Source organism: Vipera ursinii (assembly GCF_947247035.1).
Source record: "Vipera ursinii genome assembly, chromosome: 1".
Classification (NCBI taxonomy): Eukaryota; Metazoa; Chordata; class Lepidosauria; order Squamata; family Viperidae; genus Vipera; species Vipera ursinii.
Genome location: NC_139512.1, coordinates 178293679 through 178313027, shown reverse-complemented (window position 1 = coordinate 178313027; position 19349 = coordinate 178293679). Strand labels below are relative to the sequence as shown.

General features: G+C 40.0%; 1 protein-coding gene across 4 annotated transcripts in view; it reads right to left on the bottom strand.

The window, feature by feature from the left end:
• The window catches only part of ZDBF2 (zinc finger DBF-type containing 2), a 31776-nt gene extending 23314 nt beyond the window's left edge, over nucleotides 1–8462 (bottom strand). Inside the window, exons 1-4 of one of the 4 annotated variants that reach the window (XM_083374997.1) lie at nucleotides 8442–8462; nucleotides 2106–2242; nucleotides 1093–1144; nucleotides 895–946 (exon numbers count right to left, since the gene is read on the bottom strand). In XM_083374997.1, the coding sequence (XP_083231123.1) occupies nucleotides 895–946; nucleotides 1093–1144 (104 nt within the window). In that variant the 5' untranslated portion in view covers nucleotides 2106–2242; nucleotides 8442–8462. Of the gene's footprint in view, nucleotides 1–894; nucleotides 947–1092; nucleotides 1145–2105; nucleotides 2270–8441 lie in introns of those variants that run through there. The other 3 variants (XM_083374999.1, XM_083374998.1, XM_083375000.1) reach the window with 3 other exon arrangements.
• Between the last annotated feature and the right edge of the window lie 10887 nt (nucleotides 8463–19349).

Sequence of the window (19349 nt, the reverse complement as noted above, 5' to 3'; positions counted from 1 at the left end):
GCGTGGAATTGGCCAGGCACAGGAACCAATACCATCCGTGGCCTGGGTGCACTGGTCGCTCGAGTGCACCAGCCTTGGTTTGAGGGCAGGAATGAAGTCTTCAACTGAGTGGGAAGGCATCGCGGGGCAAATCCCCTTGCACCTGCATCCAAACTGCTGGCAGCGGCAGCAGCAACAGCCACCTGAGTGGCCATGATCTCCCCTCCCCAGCCAGCCACCCAGCCCACCTGACCTACTTGCCTGACCGGCCGGTGGCACAAATCCTGACCGCTCTTCTCCTTGTCCTCCTCCCTACTCAAGTGGCAGCAACAGCTTCAGTTTCTCTGCTCTGTCCGAAAGGAAGAAAGCTGAGGCGCATAGCAGGATTGCTCTCAAAAAGATGCAGGTGAGCTGCTTGCTCGCATGCACCGGGCTCATTGAGAGCAATCCCACTCTGTGCTTCTGCTTCTTTCCACTTGGATGGAGCGGATAAACTCAAGCCGCTGCTGCTCAAACACTTTTTATCCAAACGCAGACCAGAGAGATATTGGAATGTCCATGTTCCTGCCAGTGGGGCGTTCAGAAACAGAAAGGAACACTTTGTGTGACTGCTTGAAGCTCCGGGTGACTCACGTCTCTGTTGGGATAAAAAGTGTTTGACCGCCTATAGGGCTATTCAAAACACAGGGATTCGCTGCGTTTTGAAGCCCCATGTGACAGTGCTTTCCGTTTCTGAAGCACCCAACTGGCAGCCTTTTTTCAAGCTCCTTCCTGGCGAAAACTAGCCTGTGGAGCAAGTGCGCCTCGCTCTTTGGCTCAGTTTTCGCTGGAAAAAGAGTTTTCTCAAGCCCTTTCCTGGCGAAAACAAGCCTCCGGAGCGAGGGGATTCTTGATTCTACATGAAACGAATCTTACCTAGTATTGCTGTCCTGCCATAAGGAACTGTCATTAACTTTCCTTTCCATACCTGAACGGAAAAAAAAGTGAAAGAGAACATCAATCCACATTCTTATGTCCCATGTTTCATTTATCTTTCAGAACTGTAAAATTCATTTCAACAGAAACTGAAACGAAGCTTTCATTGCACATTTCTCACCGAATAAAGAGGTTTACCTTGTGCTGAACTAGCACTGGCTTCATCAGCTTGCTTATTATGATCAAACATCTGTAAAACAAAACAGTGCAAAACACTGAACAGACAGAAAAGTTCCTCCAAGAAATATTTGCTCAGAAAAAAAATAACTAAGAACAATATTCTGAATTTCATTAAAAGAACCTCAGTAGTACTATAGAATGTTTCCATTTCAGGAATAATCTCATTGTTAAACAAAAGTTTGAGAATGAAAGCAATCTCAGGAGATTTCTTTTTGAAAGAGAGATGTCATCATGCAATGCAGATAACAACTACCAAACAAACATACAGGGGATTTTCAAGATACTGTCCTTTAATGAACATAATTTAATATGTTATAATCTCAGGCTGAAACTAAATCACAGGACAGAGTTTTCCCTCTGTTATATAACACTGCTGCTATAGGAGTTGCATTAGTTGCTAATTTACACTAGCACTGATGATGTTACCTAGTGTGGGTAATGACATGTCTGAAAGAAAACAACCAGGCTCAGAGAGCACCAAGGACCCCTCATTTCAACCCTGAGCTGCAAATATTCTCCTTAATTGTTACTAATTTATCTTCAGTGTAATCCAAGGTGCTGGTTAAACTCTTGCCACTCAATTCAGGTGAATAGAAATTAATAGCCAAAGGCAGTAGCAGGATGGACACAGAATGAGTCATTGTTGGTGCCTGCTTCTCTCCTTTAAGGCAAAAATGCTCTCCTCTCTTACAGTCTTCTGGAGAATAGTTTAGAGCTGGCTTTACTGGACTGCCTTTTAATGATTAAGCAGGAGAGAAAGATCCATGCCATCACTGTTTTATTACCATTGTTGGTTGTACTGTTGATTGTGTTGCTACACAATCTAGGGCAGTCACATAAACATCTCTTTTGTTTATGTGACTGCCCTAGACCCTCTGATGTGAGGCAATTTATAGTAAAATGTATACAGGGAGAAACAAATATCAAATATAAAATTTTAAAATAGGCACAATACTTTTCCAGTGACTTACTTCTTCACCCTGTTGTCTGAACTCTCTTCTACATCATTGGACTTTGAAATCAGATGAAATAGGGAGAGGTAACTTACAGGACATGGAACCATTCAATGCCTCTTATCGATATGCCCCTGTAAGATTCCTGTGTCCTCCTTTAATGTGATTGGAGCACAGTAACTTTTAAACAGACATATGTAGTACAATTACATGCTATGTGAGTTTTGGTCACTGGCAGCAATATAATCACATTTCATTATATAATGAAAACAGACACAAAGTTGGCATTCATCATAATCTATCAAATCTGATTCCCTATCCCAGAGTAAATTTAATAAAATTTGTAAACATGTAAGTAAAGGTAAAGGTAAAGGTTCCCCCGCACATGCGTGCTAGTCTTTTCCGACTCTAGGGGCCGGTGCTCATCTCCGTTTCAAAGCCGAAGAGCCAGCGCTTGTCTGAGGACGTCTCCGTGGTCATGTGGCCGGCATGACTAGACACCAAAGGCGCACAGAACGCTGTTACCTTCCCACCGTAGTGGTCCCTATTTTTCTACTTGCATTTTTATGTGATTTCAAACTGCTAGGTTGGCAGAAGCTGGGACGAGTAACAGGCGCTCACTCTGCTACGCGGCACTCGGGATTCGACCCGCCAAACTGCCAATCTTCTGATCGACAAGCTCAGTGTCCTAACCCACTGAGCCACCGCGTCCCTTTTACATGTAAGTAACTAGACACAAATAGAGAATAGATGGGGAAAGCACTATTTTTCCAAGATTATCTATAAAGAACCCCAACATTAATACAGCAGCCATTCATGTTTCCAGAAACAAGTGGTTTAGAATAGAAATTGTATCTTGGAAAACACTCCTTTAAATTGCAACTCACAATAATAAAGCTGGGTAAACAAAATACAGTAAAATAAAATGCCCAAATTTTGACCCTACCTATTCTAGGGATGCACTTCTTACCAGTCCTACTATATCTTTAATACTGTACAAAATGATGGGCGATGACTATAGAAAGGGGAAACAAGTTACCCAATTATTATTACAAAACTCAACTTCAGGACTGGGTAACCTGAAACAAGAGTTCTGGTTAAAGCTTAAGATACACTTGTATACACTTGAGTTTTTTTCTTCCTACAGTGCAATATATCATGTGAAAATGTACTTTGAACCCAAATTTAAAATGATTCATAACACATATCATTACTGTATATTTTATTGTGAGTCTTCCTATACCAGGGGTAGGCAACCTCGGCTCTATGACTCATGGACTTCAATTCCCAGAATTCCTGTCAGCTATGCTGACTGAGGAATTTTGGGAGTTGAAGTCCATGAGTCATAAAAAAGCTGAGGTTGCCTACCCCTGCCCTATACTCTTAAAATTGCCATTTAGGGAAATGTCAACTCTACTGAAAGTTTATGGCACTACTTCAAACAATTGAAGACATGCTAGCTAGCATATATGTTTCACACAAGTTAAAAAAAATCACATTTGAAAATTACTTCATCTCTGTTTTCAATGTATTTTCCTATTGTTAACTGATTTAGGATTTAACTAAATTATCTCATCAGACAATAAGCCAAAAGTGGCCTGGCTGTGTTTACATAACAGAGCTACAACTTAGTATAGTATTTTAAGCTGGTAGTGTTGTGTGAACCCTACTTTTATATAGAAAGCTCCATACAACTTATTTATATGTGTTTATCTGATTCAATTTTCTTCATGTGAGCACAGAATCCCAGTAGTTTCCTATAAGCATCTACACGGAATAATTGGCATACTAATGTCATGTAAAACCATACACTGCCTTTTACCTATGTCCAAGATATGCCACCTTATCCACTGGAATGAAAGTCAACTGAAAGCACCTCCATTATGAAAGGGACACAGAAATAAATAGGAAAAGGGATGTAAATAGAAATTAGAAGGATGGAAATGGGGTGGAAAGAGGCCAGGCTGACACTCTTTTCAATTTTATACCCAGTGCTTTTTTTGTAAAAGAAAAAGGTGCTGGAACTCACACATGTCATACAACCCGCCTTGCCTACCCTACAAGGTTCCATCCAAAAAAGGTGCCGGAACTCCGTTCTGAGCATTCTATGAGGAAAAAAAAAAGCCCTGTTTATACCAATTTCCAGGTAAAGATCTCTATTGGTGTTTATAACAGCTTAATTACATAGGCCTCTACTAATATGCCAAATCTCAGGTACAGCTATTTTAGATGGCCTATTCAAATATTCCCCTTCATGGATTACTGCCTTGTCGTGGCGAAGGAGCTTGCATAATTCAATGAAGCTATGAGCTATGCCGTGCAGGGCCACCCAAGACGGACAGGTCATAGCAGAGAGTTCTGACAAAACGTGATCCACTGGAGAAGGAAATGGCAAACCACTCCAGTATCTTTGCCATGAAAACCCTATGGACAGTACCAAAAGGCAAAACGATATGACGCTGGAAGATGAGCCCCTCAGGTCGGAAGGCGTCCAATATGCTACTGGGGAAGAGCAGAGGGCTAGTACTAGTAGCGCCAGAAAGAATGAAGCGACTGGGCCAAAGCCGAAAGGACGCTCAGCTGTGGATGTGTCTGGTGGTGAAAGGAAAGTCCGATGCTGTAAAGATTTTTTCTCCATAGGAACCTGGAATGTAAGATCCATGAATCAAGGAAAGTTGGACGTGGTCAAACAAGAGATGACAAGACTGAACATCGACATCTTAGGTATCAGCGAACTAAAATAGACAGGAATGGGTGAATTTAATTCAGATGACCATCAGGTATACTACTGCGGGCAAGAATCCCTCAGAAGAAATGGAGTAGCCTTCATAGTCAATAAAAGAGTAGGAAAAGCAATACTGGGATACAATCCTCAAAATGACAGAATGATCTCAGTTTGAATCCAAGGCAAACCATTCAATATCACAGTAGTCCAAGTCTATGCCCCAACCACCAGTGCTGAAGAGGAAGAAATTGACCGGTTCTATGAAGCCCTACAGCACCTTATAGAACTAACACCCAAAAATGATGTCCTTATCATCATGGGGGATTGGAATGCTAAAGTAGGAAGCCAAAAGATAACGGGAATAACAGGCAAGTTTGGCCTTGGAGTACAAAATGAAGCAGGGCACAGGCTGATAGAATTTTGTCAAGAGAATACGATGGTCATAGCAAACACTCTTTTCCAACAACCCAAGAGACGACTCTACACATGGACATCACCAGACGGTCAACACAGAAATCAGATTGACTATATGCTCTGCAGCCAAAGATGGAGAAGCTCTATACAGTCAGTAAAAACAAGACCAGGAGCTGACTGTGGCTCAGACCATGAGCTTCTCCTTGCAAAGTTTAGGCTTAAACTGAAGAAAGTAGGGAAAAGCACTAGGCCACTCAGGTATGAATTGAATCATATCCCTGTTGAATATACAGTAGAGGTGACAAATAGATTTAAGGAATTAGATCTGATAGACAGAGTGCCTGAAGAACTATGGACAGAGGTTTGCGACATTGTACAACAGGTAGCAACCAAAACCATCCCAAAGAAAAAGAAATGCAAGAAAGCAAAATGGCTGTCTGAGGAAGCTTTGCAAATAGCTGAGGAAAGGAGGGAAGCGAAAGGCAAGGGAGAAAAACATAGATATGCCCAATTGAATGCAGAATTCCAGAGAATAGCTAGAAGAGATAAGAATGCCTTCTTAAATGAACAGTGCAAAGAAATAGAAGAAAACAATAGAATAGGGAGGACCAGAGATCTTTTCAAGAAAATTGGAGAGATGAAGGGAACGTTTAATGCAAAAATGGGCATGATAAAGGACCAAAATGGCAGGGACCTAACAGAGGCAGAAGAGATTAAGAAGAGGTGGCAAAATTACACAGAAGAACTATACAAGAATCAGCTTAACATCCCAGATAATCACAATGAGGTGGTCACTGACCTCGAGCCAGACATCCTAGAATGTGAAGTGAAGTGGGCCTTAGAAAAGCTGAGCAACAACAAAGCTAGTGGAGGTGACAGTATTCCAGCTGAGCTATTCAAAATCTTAAAAGACAATGCAGTAAAAGTGCTACACTCAATTTGCCAGCAAATTTGGAAAACTCAACAGTGGCCACAGGATTGGAAAAGATCAGTTTACATTCCAATTCCAAAGAAAGGCAGTGCCAAAGAATGTTCAAACTATCACACCATTGCACTCATTTCTCATGCTAGTAAAGTCATGCTTAAAATCCTACAAGCTAGACTTCAGCAGTATGTGGATCGAGAACTACCAGAAGTACAGGCAGGATTTCGAAGAGGCAGAGGAACTAGAGATCAAATTGCCAACATACGCTGGATTATGGAGAAAGCTAGGGAATTCCAGAAAAACATCTACTTCTGCTTCATTGACTATGCTAAAGCCTTTGATTGTGTGGATCATAACAAACTGTGGCAAGTTCTTAAAGAGATGGGAGTACCAGACCATCTTATTTGTCTCTTGAGAAACCTATATGCGGGTCAAGAAGCAACAGTGAGAACTGGACATGGAACCACTGATTGGTTCAAAATTGGGAAAGGAGTCCGGCAAGGCTGTATACTGTCGCCCTGCCTATTTAACTTATATGCAGAGCACATCATGAGAAAGGCAGGGCTAGATGAATCAAAAGTTGGAATTAAGATTGCCGGAAGAAATATCAACAACCTAAGATACGCAGATGATACCACTCTAATGGCAGAAAGTGAAGAAGAACTAAAGAGCCTCTTGTTGCGGGTGAAGAAGGAGAGTGCAAAAGTTGGGTTGAAACTTAACATTAAGAAAACCAAGATCATGGCATCTGGCCCTCTCAATTCCTGGCAAATAGATGGGGAAGAAATGGAGGTAGTGACAGATTTTATTTTCCTGGGCTCCAAGATCACTGAAGATGGGGACTGTAGCCAAGAAATTAAAAGACGCTTGCTCCTGGGGAGGAAAGCCATGGCAAATCTAGACAGCACACTAAAAAGCAGAGACATCACCCTGTCAACAAAAGTGCGTATAGTCAAGGCTATGGTCTTCCCAGTTGCAATGTATGGCAGTGAAAGTTGGACCATAAGAAAGGCTGAGCGCCAAAGAATTGAGGCCTTTGAACTATGGTGCTGGAGAAGACTCCTGCGAGTCCCTTGGACTGCAAGGCGATCAAACCGGTCAGTCCTAGAGGAGATCAATCCCGACTGCTCTTTAGAAGGCCAGATCCTGAAGCTAAAACTCAAATACTTTGGCCACCTAATGAGAAGGAAGGACTCACTGGAGAAAAGCCTAATGCTGGGAAAGATCGAGGGCAATAGAAGAAGGGGACGACAGAGAATGAGGTGGCTGGATAGAGTCACTGAAGCAGTAGGCGTGAGCTTAAATGGACTCCAGAAGATGGTAGAGGACAGGAAGGCCTGGAGGAACGTTGTCCATAGGGTCGTGATGGGTCGGACACGACTTCACAGCTAACAACAACAATTCAAATATTTAATCTGTTCCTGTGCTGAGCAGAAAAGTAGACTCAAAAACATAAATGGCTACTTCCAACACTGCGATTCTATGAAACCTACACAAGTGAGTTGATGTTAGTATTAGTATTTGGTATTTTAGTATTTAGTATTAGTATTTGGGTGAAATCATGGTTACAGGCTAGCCCTGGTATCCAACTCTGTTGGTGCGATCTGGAAGCAACGGTTAGGAATCACCATACCGCTAAAGCTGCTGCAAAGCTCTCACTAAAGGACATTGGCTGGTTCACCCAGCATGCTAAGCCGTGGCCGATCACAACTTATCAAACTACATCTGCTGCCATTCCCATACAACCCATTAAGCCAGGGGTCTTCAAACTTGGCCCTTTTATGACTTGTGGACTTCAACTCCCAGAATTCCTCAGCCAGCAAAGCTGGCTGAGGAATTCTGGGAGTTGAAGTCCACAAGTCATAAAAGGGCCAAGTTTGAAGACCCCTGCATTAAGCCAAACTGAACTACATCTCATTAAGGTTAGCATAAACCAGGACGTGTTTCGATACAATGTTCATAAGCAGGAGCGGAAGGAAAATTGGGGTATCAAAACGAAGGACTCAGGTGCACGCGGAACTCCCCCCCCACCCCGCCCCACGGCGAGTAACAACTACGATTTCAGGGCTTGAACTCTCAGAGCAGACATTACACGGGGGTGGGGGGTGGGGAGTGGAAGGGTGAGCGCGCGCGCTCCGGAAGCAGCCAATAAGCCCCGCCCCTGGGCGCGTGCATGGAAGGAAGCGACGACGTCGGGGTAGTCTAACCGCTGTGCTTTTCCTTTCGTCTACGCCGCCGATTTAAGTGCCCGACCTAAATTGCCTGTCGCCCTTCTACGTTTGTTTCTTACCTCCATTGCGCTTCCCCCTCCCCCTTCACTGATTCAAAAGTGTCAAAAAAAAACAACCTCACCGCCACAACTTCCTCTTCCGGGTTATCAGGGAGACAATCACTCAATATTCCTAGAGAGGCGTACAAAAAACATCTGTACAGTATTATTCCGCGTGCCGGCTGGACGAGCGGTTGGAAACGCCTGTAAGAAGAGCTGAAAGTGCTCGCGGCTGTTTGCGGTTATCACAATAGTCTTTAAGGAGAAAGTAGAACTCGCCCCCGATTGCAAGCAGCGGTGTTTTCTGTGTCTCCAAACACGAGACTTTGTGCCAAAGCATTGTTTTTGCCATTGTAGTTTTGCTAGGTGTGGTTTGCATAGAACAAGCTTTGCCGTGTTTAGCTAACCTTTTGAGGTTTACACAATACAGTAAAAGGTTTACCAAATGGCCTTTGCTAAATTACAAACAACCCGCATTTTTTTTTCTTCCGAGGTGTGTGAACTGGCTGGTGTCCCGGCAGGAGACCGCAGAGAAGGGAGCCGTGAGCTCTCCGAGCTGCATCCCAGGAGCTGCCCCACTTCGCACTTTTCGGTTCCTCTAGTTCCCGATTCAATTTGAAGATAGTCTAGAATGGAATAAAGACGGTCCATCATCCTAATCTCCTTTTCTATCCAGTAACAACCACCTATTCTTCGTTGCCTAGTAATACAAAGGTTCCCTTTTTGTGAAAATAATACTTGTCTTAACATACAAATTTAATACCTGTGAAAATGCTTGTGTGTACCATTAATTTTTAACCCATATCAGAAAGTTTTAAACTGTTTAGAATGATCACTAGTCCTACTGTAACACTTGCTAAGAGATTGAATAGCTTTTTAAATTCAGTGTGTGAAAGGAAAAGAGACATACTTAGTAAAAGGAAGAACTGTGCCCTTTGCAGTAGATGGTGAAAGATTGTGGTTGGCACACATTTCTCCACAGGAACAGAGTGCAGAACCAGGTAGCATAGGAATTGAGGAACTGGCACTTAGAACAGCCAGAGCAAATCTGAAAAGTGTCATAAAATATACAAAGCAAGCCCATTGCCAGAAAATTCAGAACTTTTTTCAAGACCCTACAAACACACGGCGAATGTGGAAAGGAATCCAGACCACTACGGATTACAAGGTGAATCCACCAAGATGCAAGGATGACATGGACTTCCTAATCAAACTGAATGCTTTTTTTGGTAATTTTGAGACATCAAATAGTACTCCTGCTAGGAAAGCTGTGCCCCATCCTGATGAGCAAGTGCTAAGCTTTAATGTCACCTCTGTCCGGAAAACACTGAGGAAACTTAACATTTTGAAAGCAGCAGGCCCAGATAGCATCCCTGGACGTGCCCTTAGAGATTGTTCTCACGGATATTTTCAATCTCTCATTGCAGCAGGCAGTGGTCCCATCATGTTTTAAGATGGCCATCATCTTGCCAGTGCCAAAAAAGTCCACAATTACAGGCATCAATGATTACTGTCCGATTGCACTGAAATCCACCATTATGAAATGCTTTGAGAAGCTGATAAAGGACTTTATTGTATCTAGCCTCCCGCCAGCATTTGACCCGCTTCAGTTTGCCTACCGACCAAATCGCTCTACGGAGGATGCTATCTCCTCTGTTCTCCATCTGAGCTTGAAGCACTTAGAGGAAAGAAATACGTGTGTTTGTTGTTTGTTGACTTCAGTTTGGCATTGAACACAATCATTCCCCAGCATCTAGTAAACAAACTGGGCCTTTTAGGCTTAAACACACCTTTGTGCAACTGGATTCTGGATTTTCTTACCAACAGGCCCCAATATGTGCGAGCTAGAACAAATACCTCTTAATACCATTTCCTTGAGCACAGGTTTTCCTCAGGGCTGCATCCTAAGTCCGCTGCTGTTCACCCTGTTGACCCATGACTGTTGTGCTAGGTTTGCCACCAACCATATTGTAAAGTTTGCAGATGAAACAACAGTAGTGGGCCTTATTCATGGTGACAATGTGAAAGCTTACCGCAAGGAGGTTGAGGGGTTGGTGAACTGGTGTAAAGAAAACAGCCTAGTTTTAAATACCGGTAAAACCAAAGAAATAATTGTCAATTTCAGAAAAGGCAGGCACAGCCACACTTCTCTGTGCATTAATGATTCACCTGTGGAGATGGTTACCAGCATCAAATTCCTGGGTGTGCAGCTAACAAGTAGGCTGGCTTGGTCACTCAACAGTGAGAAACTGGTAAAGCGGGCACAGCAGCACCTGCACTTTCTGCATAGCATGAGAAAAGCTCATCTTCCTTTCCCTGTTCTGACCACTTTCTACAGGGGGACGATTGAGAGCTTCCTGTCATACAGCATCACAGTCTGGTTTGCAAGCATCACTGCTTCAGACAGGAAGGCGGTGCAGAGAGTGGTGAGGATGGCTGAAAAGATCATTGGCAGTTCCCTCCTTCCCATCCAGGACATAGCACAGAAGTGTTGCTTGAACAGGGTCCGTAAGATTTTCTGGGACACTACTCATCCTCTTCACAACCTGTTTTCCTTGTTACCTTCTGGGAGGAGGCTTCGTGGTATCCGTAGCAGAACATCCAGATTCAACCATAGTTTCATTCCATACAGCATTAACCTTGTGAACTCTCAGACTTCCTCCTTCCATTTATATATTCAAGTTGGACAGTATTCAATATTCTATTGTTATGTATGTGTAGGGGTGTGGGTCTATACATATGTTGTATGTAGTATGTTTTAGGCATGTGTCATGTATGTGTTTCACTTTGAGAGCTGGCAACTAAATTTCATTTTTGATGTGCGCCATTGTGCCCACAGTAAAAAAATGACAATAAAGATTACCTTACCTTACCTAGGAACGGAGTGCGGAACCAGATAGCATAGGAATTGAGGAACTGAGCCTTGTTCATGGGTACAATGATATGAGTAGAAATGGTAGTGAGGAAAGTAGTGGTCAGAGTAAGGGCAAGGAAGAACAGGAAACTGGCTCGGTAACCAGGAAAATAGCAGAAGAATAAGAAATTAACCTAATGGTCAGTTCCAGGAATAGGGAGCTGACCCAGAGGTCAGTCCTGAGAAAGAGAAATGGGATGGCTATTGGGTGGCACCAGAATGCTAGAGGTGGACACAATGTTAAGGTATAAAGCCTGCTTAAAAGATTTGGGTGTTGCCATCTGGCCCAGCTGTCACACTTAATGACTGCTGTTCATTTGGTCCTTACTGCAAAAAGTTGTTGAAATGTAAGTACTGAATTTGTGTGTCAAATTTAAATAAACCTCTGGATCCTAAAGTTGAGAATTTTGTTGTGTGTTGTCTCTTGTTTCTCTTTAACAAGTTTTCCCCCTGAGAGGTGAAAAAACTGGGCAGCATCCTGAAGACATACATGAGAAATAATATCTTGACATATCTTAAGTGAAATGGACAAGATAAATCAGAAAAGTAAAAAGGTATTTCTTAATGCTGAAAAGGCCATTGACAATTTGGAAAGCTCTTTTATATTTATAGTTCTTCTAAAGAAAATGGATTATGGCCCTTATTTTTTCATACTGATACATAATACTTAGGAAGAACAAAAAGGCAAAATTATAGTGAACAGTCTTATTTTGCAACAATGTTCAATACTGAAGATAAAGGTGTCCACTTGCTCCCTCTTTATTTTTTACTAGCATTATAATGTAGATTAGAACCATTGATAGTTCAAATATGAATATAAATTGATTTTTTTTGCAAATAATCTTGTATTTATAGTTGTTTGCCCTATTGATTCCTTAATGCTGTTGATGGAACATATACAACACTAAGCTTCAGTGTCAGATTATTGAATTGATAAAAAGAAAACTCAAATATTGACACAGAGAATAAGAAAAACAATATTCCTACAAAACAATAAGATTTAATATTACTGCTAAGAAGGCTGGGTACCTAAGAATATTCTTGACAAGAAGAAAACTTATTATTTAAGAATGATTATTTAACAGTCTGGAAAATGCATTAGCAGATATTCCTAGATGGAAAAAATTAAATCTATCTGATGAGGAAGAATCCCAACTATGAATGAATGAATGAATATTTTACCATCTTCTTTAATGATGCTAATCTGTATCAAAAATAAGCTGTTAAATTACAGGCATGGATCATTAATGCATATATGGTCCAATAAAAGGTCAAGGATTAAATGTAAGAATATGTAGGATCCAAGCAAATGAGGTGCCCTTGTTGATCCAAATTTCATACTAGTATTATGCTACATATTAAACATGGATTTCAGACTGGGTTATATTTCTATGGAAGAGTCATGTCTTCTGGAAGGATTGCATAGGTAACACTGGGTGACACAGAGAGAAATAAACAAGAAGTAAGAAATCATATAAAACTCCTTGTGTGTCCAATCACACTTGGCCAATAAAGAATTCTATTCTATAATATTAAGTAAGCTACTGAATGTTTGCAATAAATGCAAGGAAAAAAATAATCTAGATCTTTCTTTTCTTGCCTTACTATTTTTACAAAGATAAAGATACAAAGAAATGTGGGTAGAGAGACAATAACTTATTTAGGTTGCAAGATTTTATTGCTAACATGACAAAGATAAAATCTTTTCAGACTCTAATACATACTGCTTCTCTACACTTAATTGGTTCCAGTATCAAGTAAGTAATACACCAATAAAAGAATTACAAAAGTTACAATAAAAAAATTACAAAACATTACAAGTGGTAATGTTGAGATACTTGAATGAATTTGAAAATCTTATAACAATAATACTGAAAAATTGTTAGGCATAATGTATAAATTGCTCAACAAACACAATGGAGTTTTAACATATTACAGTCCTTAATTGATACAGTACAAGTTATCTGTCTCATGTGTGATCTGTGTCTGTATAACAAACCTGTGTTCCCTTCAACGCCAAATCTTCATCCTAAATCCTACATCAGTGTAGTATTCTGTATATTTGATGAAGTCAGCTGAAAGGTAATGCCTAACTGTTGTAGGTATTTTACTATGCTGCCTGGCCTGTATTTGTTTACATATCATCTCATAGATGGATGCTTCGCATTTTACTGTAGCAGTTGCTAGTACAATCCAGAATCTATCATTCCATCAATACTGCAAGCTGGCCAAGATACTCCATTGTATCTCACATTAGGATAAGATTCTTTTGCTGGAATACAGTGTTGTATTTTCTTCAGAAAGGTAATATAAATTCAACAGGACCATCTGCTCTAACTGGATCCTATCAATGTCTGGACCAGATTGCACTTGTTATTCTCAATGTGACCATCAGTATTGGAAGCAAATTAACGGGAGCCTGATGCCAGGCTTTCCACATATTAAGCTTAGAATTTTTCTCCTTTCCAAGCTGGAGACTTCCATATTGCTGCATGCCTTGTAGCTCAAATTTGTAACAACTCTATAATAAAACTTTTTATCCCTTATCTTTTAACTCAGCAGTTTGTAACTTGTCTTTCAGAATCCTATGAAAACATGTTATTGCTCCATTTGTTGATCAGTAATAAAGTGGTGAGCATTTGCAGCCAATATTCCTCTCTAATAAAAAGATCTGAAATTCTAAGAATATAGATTGAATCCCATATCTGAGATCAACCTTTTAGAATTCCCTTTCCCACTGAAAACTAATAAAACAAATGTAATAACTGCTGCAGAATTAGCAACTACAGTAATATTCACTTCTGGTCATTTATTTATAGTAATCCATTGAAGTAACTGCACATAGCAATCAGCAGGAATCAAATGGCCACACAATATCAATAATGTAACCACCTGTCTCAACCTGGCCATTTTATTAGTATAAGGATGGTACACTTGTAATTCCACCTTACAATTGTCATAATCCATTCATATGCTACATGTGACTTAACTACAATCTCAACCTGTGAATTCATTTCACATCACCAACACAAATCACACAACTTGTATTTAATATTCTTACAATACTTTAATCATGACTGATTACAGAAGACCTTTTGACTGTGTAGAATCTAATAAGCTGTTGAGGGGAGGGGTTGCTTTACATGAACTTGGTGTCCCAACCCACCTGATCAGACTTATCATATCACTGTACACTGATCAGGAAACAACAGTGAGATCTCTTTATAGTGACACATTGGTCCAGGATCAGTAGGAGTTAGACATTGGTGTATCTTATCACCATTTTTGTTCAATCTGTATGTATATTAAATCTACCCATTGTGAAAAAAAACATGCAGAGGGAATAGAATAGCTTGCTAAACTCTCAAGTGCCACAAATGTATAGAAATTGTTCACTTTTTGGCTGTCATGTCCAGGAAGTAAGAGAAATTGAACATATGACATTATAATCATTTCTTTTGAGATCACTTGTAACACCCTTGTGACTTTGCCAAATCATGGGGAATGTTTCTGCAAATCATAAAATACGCTTTTAAAATTGATCTAGGATTTCAAAAGCTGTTAGAGGAACTTTAATTGCATCTTTTACAGCAAGAATTTACACTGCGTATAGAATTTTATGGCTAGTACAGAGACAGGAAATGAGATATAGACAATCCCCGAGTTAAGACGTCTGACTTACAGACAACTTGTACTTGTGAATGGGCTACCTATTACTAAAAATGATGGATGATGTTCTCCTTCTTCAAGCCGACAAACCACTGAAGCTGTGCATTTTTAATATGCAGCCTGTTTTCAGTAGTTCATGAAAACATTATGTGGTTTCAGTGGCTTATCAGCTGAAGGAAGGAAAACATCATCCACTATTTTTAGTTATAGGCAGCCTATTCATAAATTCCAACTTACATACAAATTTCAGTAAAAGAGAAACTTGATCTTAACCCAGGGACTGCCTGTATTTGTTCTGTAGTCAGATAAACAAAAAGAAGGCATCAAAAGGCATGGACTTAGTTTCCTGTCTAGAAGTTATCACAACGCTTTATAAGAAAATGGGAAACTCAAATTCTTCCAAGCAAGATAAAAGCTATGGAAGGAACTTTCCCTTAGGCAGTCCATGCAGCCAGAATAATATTGGTCCCATTACTCACCAAAATTAGAGCAAAATTACAGAGGATGTCCCGGTGTAGAGTGATTTAAACACTCAGACAATTGCCATAATTCACAAATGTATAAATCTGAAATAGCTAAATAAATCTGTGAAAAGGATGATGCATCCTTCTTTTTATGGATGATCTCCTGTGATTTGCCGGGGCTTGAGTAGTCTTGCTGCTTGATGCTAGCAATGGATTTTGTCAGAACGACTGACATCCAGGCTGTGTCAAAGTAATTGCTCTACATTTAGAATACTGTTGGATAGTTATTTTTCTTTTTAAAAATACCTTTTCAAATGCCCGTGTTCTTATAGTGCTAGTATCTGTTTTAATATTCATAGATGATTACTTCAGTTACAGTGTTACTGAGCCTGAACATGATCACTCCAAACTCCTACAATCAGTGCATATCAAAAACTCAACTAAACCAAATATTTGTGTCAGAAAGAGCTCAGATATCTGGGATGTTACATAAATAAACATGCAATGAGTCAAGAGCCAAAGATGTAGAAGTTATTTCAGGAATTAACCTCCCCAAATCTGCAGCTGAGCTAAGAAAATATTTAAGCATGGTGCAAATACCTTGGATGGTTTTCTATTATAATTGGCAGAAGTCCTGCATCGTTTAAATGAAATGCTCAAAACAGACACTTATCTGTCACTAAGGACATGAATAAGTTTTTGTCAGGTATATAAACAATGTTTAAACACATCCTCAGTTCTGGCACTTTGTGTTGATCCCTAGTGTATTGTTATGAGTGCTGATGACGGCAACTGTGTAATAAATGGAGTGTAAGTGTTGCTTCAAGTTGACGGATGAGAATCGAAGCCAATAGCATATTGTTCCCAAACAGTCAGTTGCAAAAGAGTGACTCACATTAATGTTGCATGTGGATGAATGATGGACTAAAGTTCTTCCAATTTTATGCAAACTAGAGTTGTGCACATTTAAAATGATTTGAAAGAAGTGAAGTGATTCTGTATTACTAATTAGACAGCTATTTCTTTTTTCCAAACTTTTCTACTAGCTTGGAAAAAGAGGTAGATGTGCCTACTGTAATTATACACCTGACAAAAACTTATTCATGTCCTTAGTGACAGGGATGGCTTTAGAAGAGGCCAAGGAAAGCAAGACAAGAAAGCCAAAGAATACGAAAAAGAAATCAATGTGTGCTTAATTAATTATATAAAGGCTATATATACTATATATAAAACACATGATTGTGTTAATCATGTCAAAAATAGGAATTTATTTATTTATTTTATTACATTTATATACCGCCCTTTCCCGAAGGACTCAGGGCGGTTTACAGGGTGATTAAAAAACCAAAATACAAAAGTTAAAAACAGATTTTAAAACATTATATTTGTCCCTGCATAAATAAAACCCCAATTAAAATAAAATTAATCCTCAGCCTGGGCCAGAGAGCTTGAAGAGCCAGGTCTTCAGGCCCCGGCGGAATGAACGGAGGTCGGGGGCAGTCCTCAGCTCCACTGGCAGCTGGTTCCAAAGGGCAGGCGCCCCCACTGAGAAGGCCCTATCCCTGGGTGTTACCCACCGGCAATCTCTTACCGGTGGCACCCTGAGAAGACCCTCCCTGTGGGAGCGCACTGGACGAAGGGAACTTGATATCTTGATATCTTGGTATCTCTTTACTCTCCTACCATCCGGTAGGAGATATAGGAATATAGCCAGCCGTACCAACAGGCTGAAGAACAGCTTTTATCCGTGGGCTGTTAGGCTTTTAAATGGGATATAATCTTATGCAGAGTTGACTTGGGAGGCCGGTGTGTGGTGTAGTTGGTTCACATAGTGTGGTGGGATGGAGGGTTTGTTGTCACTGTGTGTTGGGGAGAGAGAGCACAGGGGGAGGCTCAGCTAATCTCAATGTACACATGTTGTACTTTGACAATAAAGGTTTATTATTATTTTTGATGCCAGCAGCAGGTGTTCCCTCAGAATTCCAGAACATCTCATTATCCTCATGTGAAACCTAGACATAGGTCAGAAAGCTACATTCTGGATGAAACATCATGAAACAGATGTTGGCATGGACATGAGACGAGATTGTGTAACTGTTTATTCAACTTGTGGGATGAATCTACATCAAGAGAACCTAGATTAAAAGATTAGTGTAGTTTTAAAATTGAAGGAAGAAACATCAATAATGTTATGCTGATACTAATACGTGAAAAGTCAAACAATATGGGGGAAGGTCTAGTAATAAAAATCAAGGAGAACAGTGAAAAATATGGGACTAAGTTTAAATATAAATAGCACAAAACTGATGACAAATGGTACAACAGCCACCCTTAGAACTGACATTTAACATAGGTTCTGTCTTTTAGGATCAATAGTAAATTAAGCAGGTATCAAGAAATGTGCTGCAGACTGGTAGAAAAACGATGGAGGCCTTGGGAAAAGATATTCACATGCCATGATGAGTTTTATACCTACAAAGATCAGAATCATGTAATACTCTATGAAAATAAAAGTTGGAATTTTAAAAAGAGGATAGAGAGAGTATTGATGCTTTTGAATGTTGGCATTGGAGAAGACTCAGGAGAACATCATGGATAGCCAAGGAAACAAACAAATGGCTCACAGAAAAACTGATACAAAGTTCTCATTTTGTGAGCACAAGTAACCAGACTTAAATTATTATTATTTAAACATATTATGCCAAAATGTAGCTTTCTATAATCTAGGTCTATAACCAGACCTGAAAGCCTGTTGGGTGACTTTGGATCAGACATTCTCTCTAAGCCCACCCCACACTCCAGGGTTATTGTTGTGGGGATAATAGCAACAGGACAGGACATACCTAATGGTATGCTTGCCACATTGAATTATATATAAAATTGTGGTAATAAAAAGAATAAGAATAGAAAAGGAAAATGGCAGGACAAATTATTACTTGACCAGTACACAAGAAAACTAGCAGGCAAAGCAGATAACAAGTCCTGGCAAGGGAGGAAAATTGCAAAAAAAGACAGAGGGCCTAATTCTTGCTGCACAGAACTAAGCCTTAAGAAGAAATGCATATAAAGTCAGAACCGAGAAGACAGCATCAAATATCATATCTGCAAAGAAATTGAAGAAATAATGGATGACATAGTTAGCTGTAGCAAGAGGATTGCGCGGACTGACTACAAACAATGGTGTGACAAAGCAGCAACAATGATGCATTGGAACATCTGCAAGAAAGAACTTGTGTGGCCACAAAATAGACAAATTAATAGAAAATGAAGAAGCTAAAGTACTCTGAAACTTTCGAATTTAAACAGACAGGCAGACCTGCCACATAACACCTAGACTTAATAACTATGAATCAGAAAACACAAAAGTCGGGATAGTGGACATTGCACTACCTGGAGACAACAGAAGAGAAGAGAACTAGAGAAAATAACAAATACAAAGACCTGTAAATAAAAGAAGGACTGCAGCAAAATTAAAGCAGAAGTAATACCAAAAGTAATAGTTGCCTAACATCAGGAACATACTTAAATACTATCAGCATTGAAAAGGTGACACCGATTAATTACCATATAAAAGGCAGCTTTGCTTGGAGTTGCTTACATCCTGTGACACCTTTAATATCAACAAACAACTTCTGCCTATCTCAGATGCTTGGAAAGGACTTGAAAGGTAGATAAAAATGCCAAATCCTGTCTAAACATCTGGCTGATTGTGCAACTAATCATAATGATACACTATTGGCACTGGCCAGCTGAAAATGGAGAATCTAAACAAAATCTATATATGGATTTGCTAAGACTCATCATCGATAGCACGTAATCAAGCCGATTTTATTCAACTTTTAAAAGTGGAAAGTCACATGACAGTATGACATGACTCAAAGC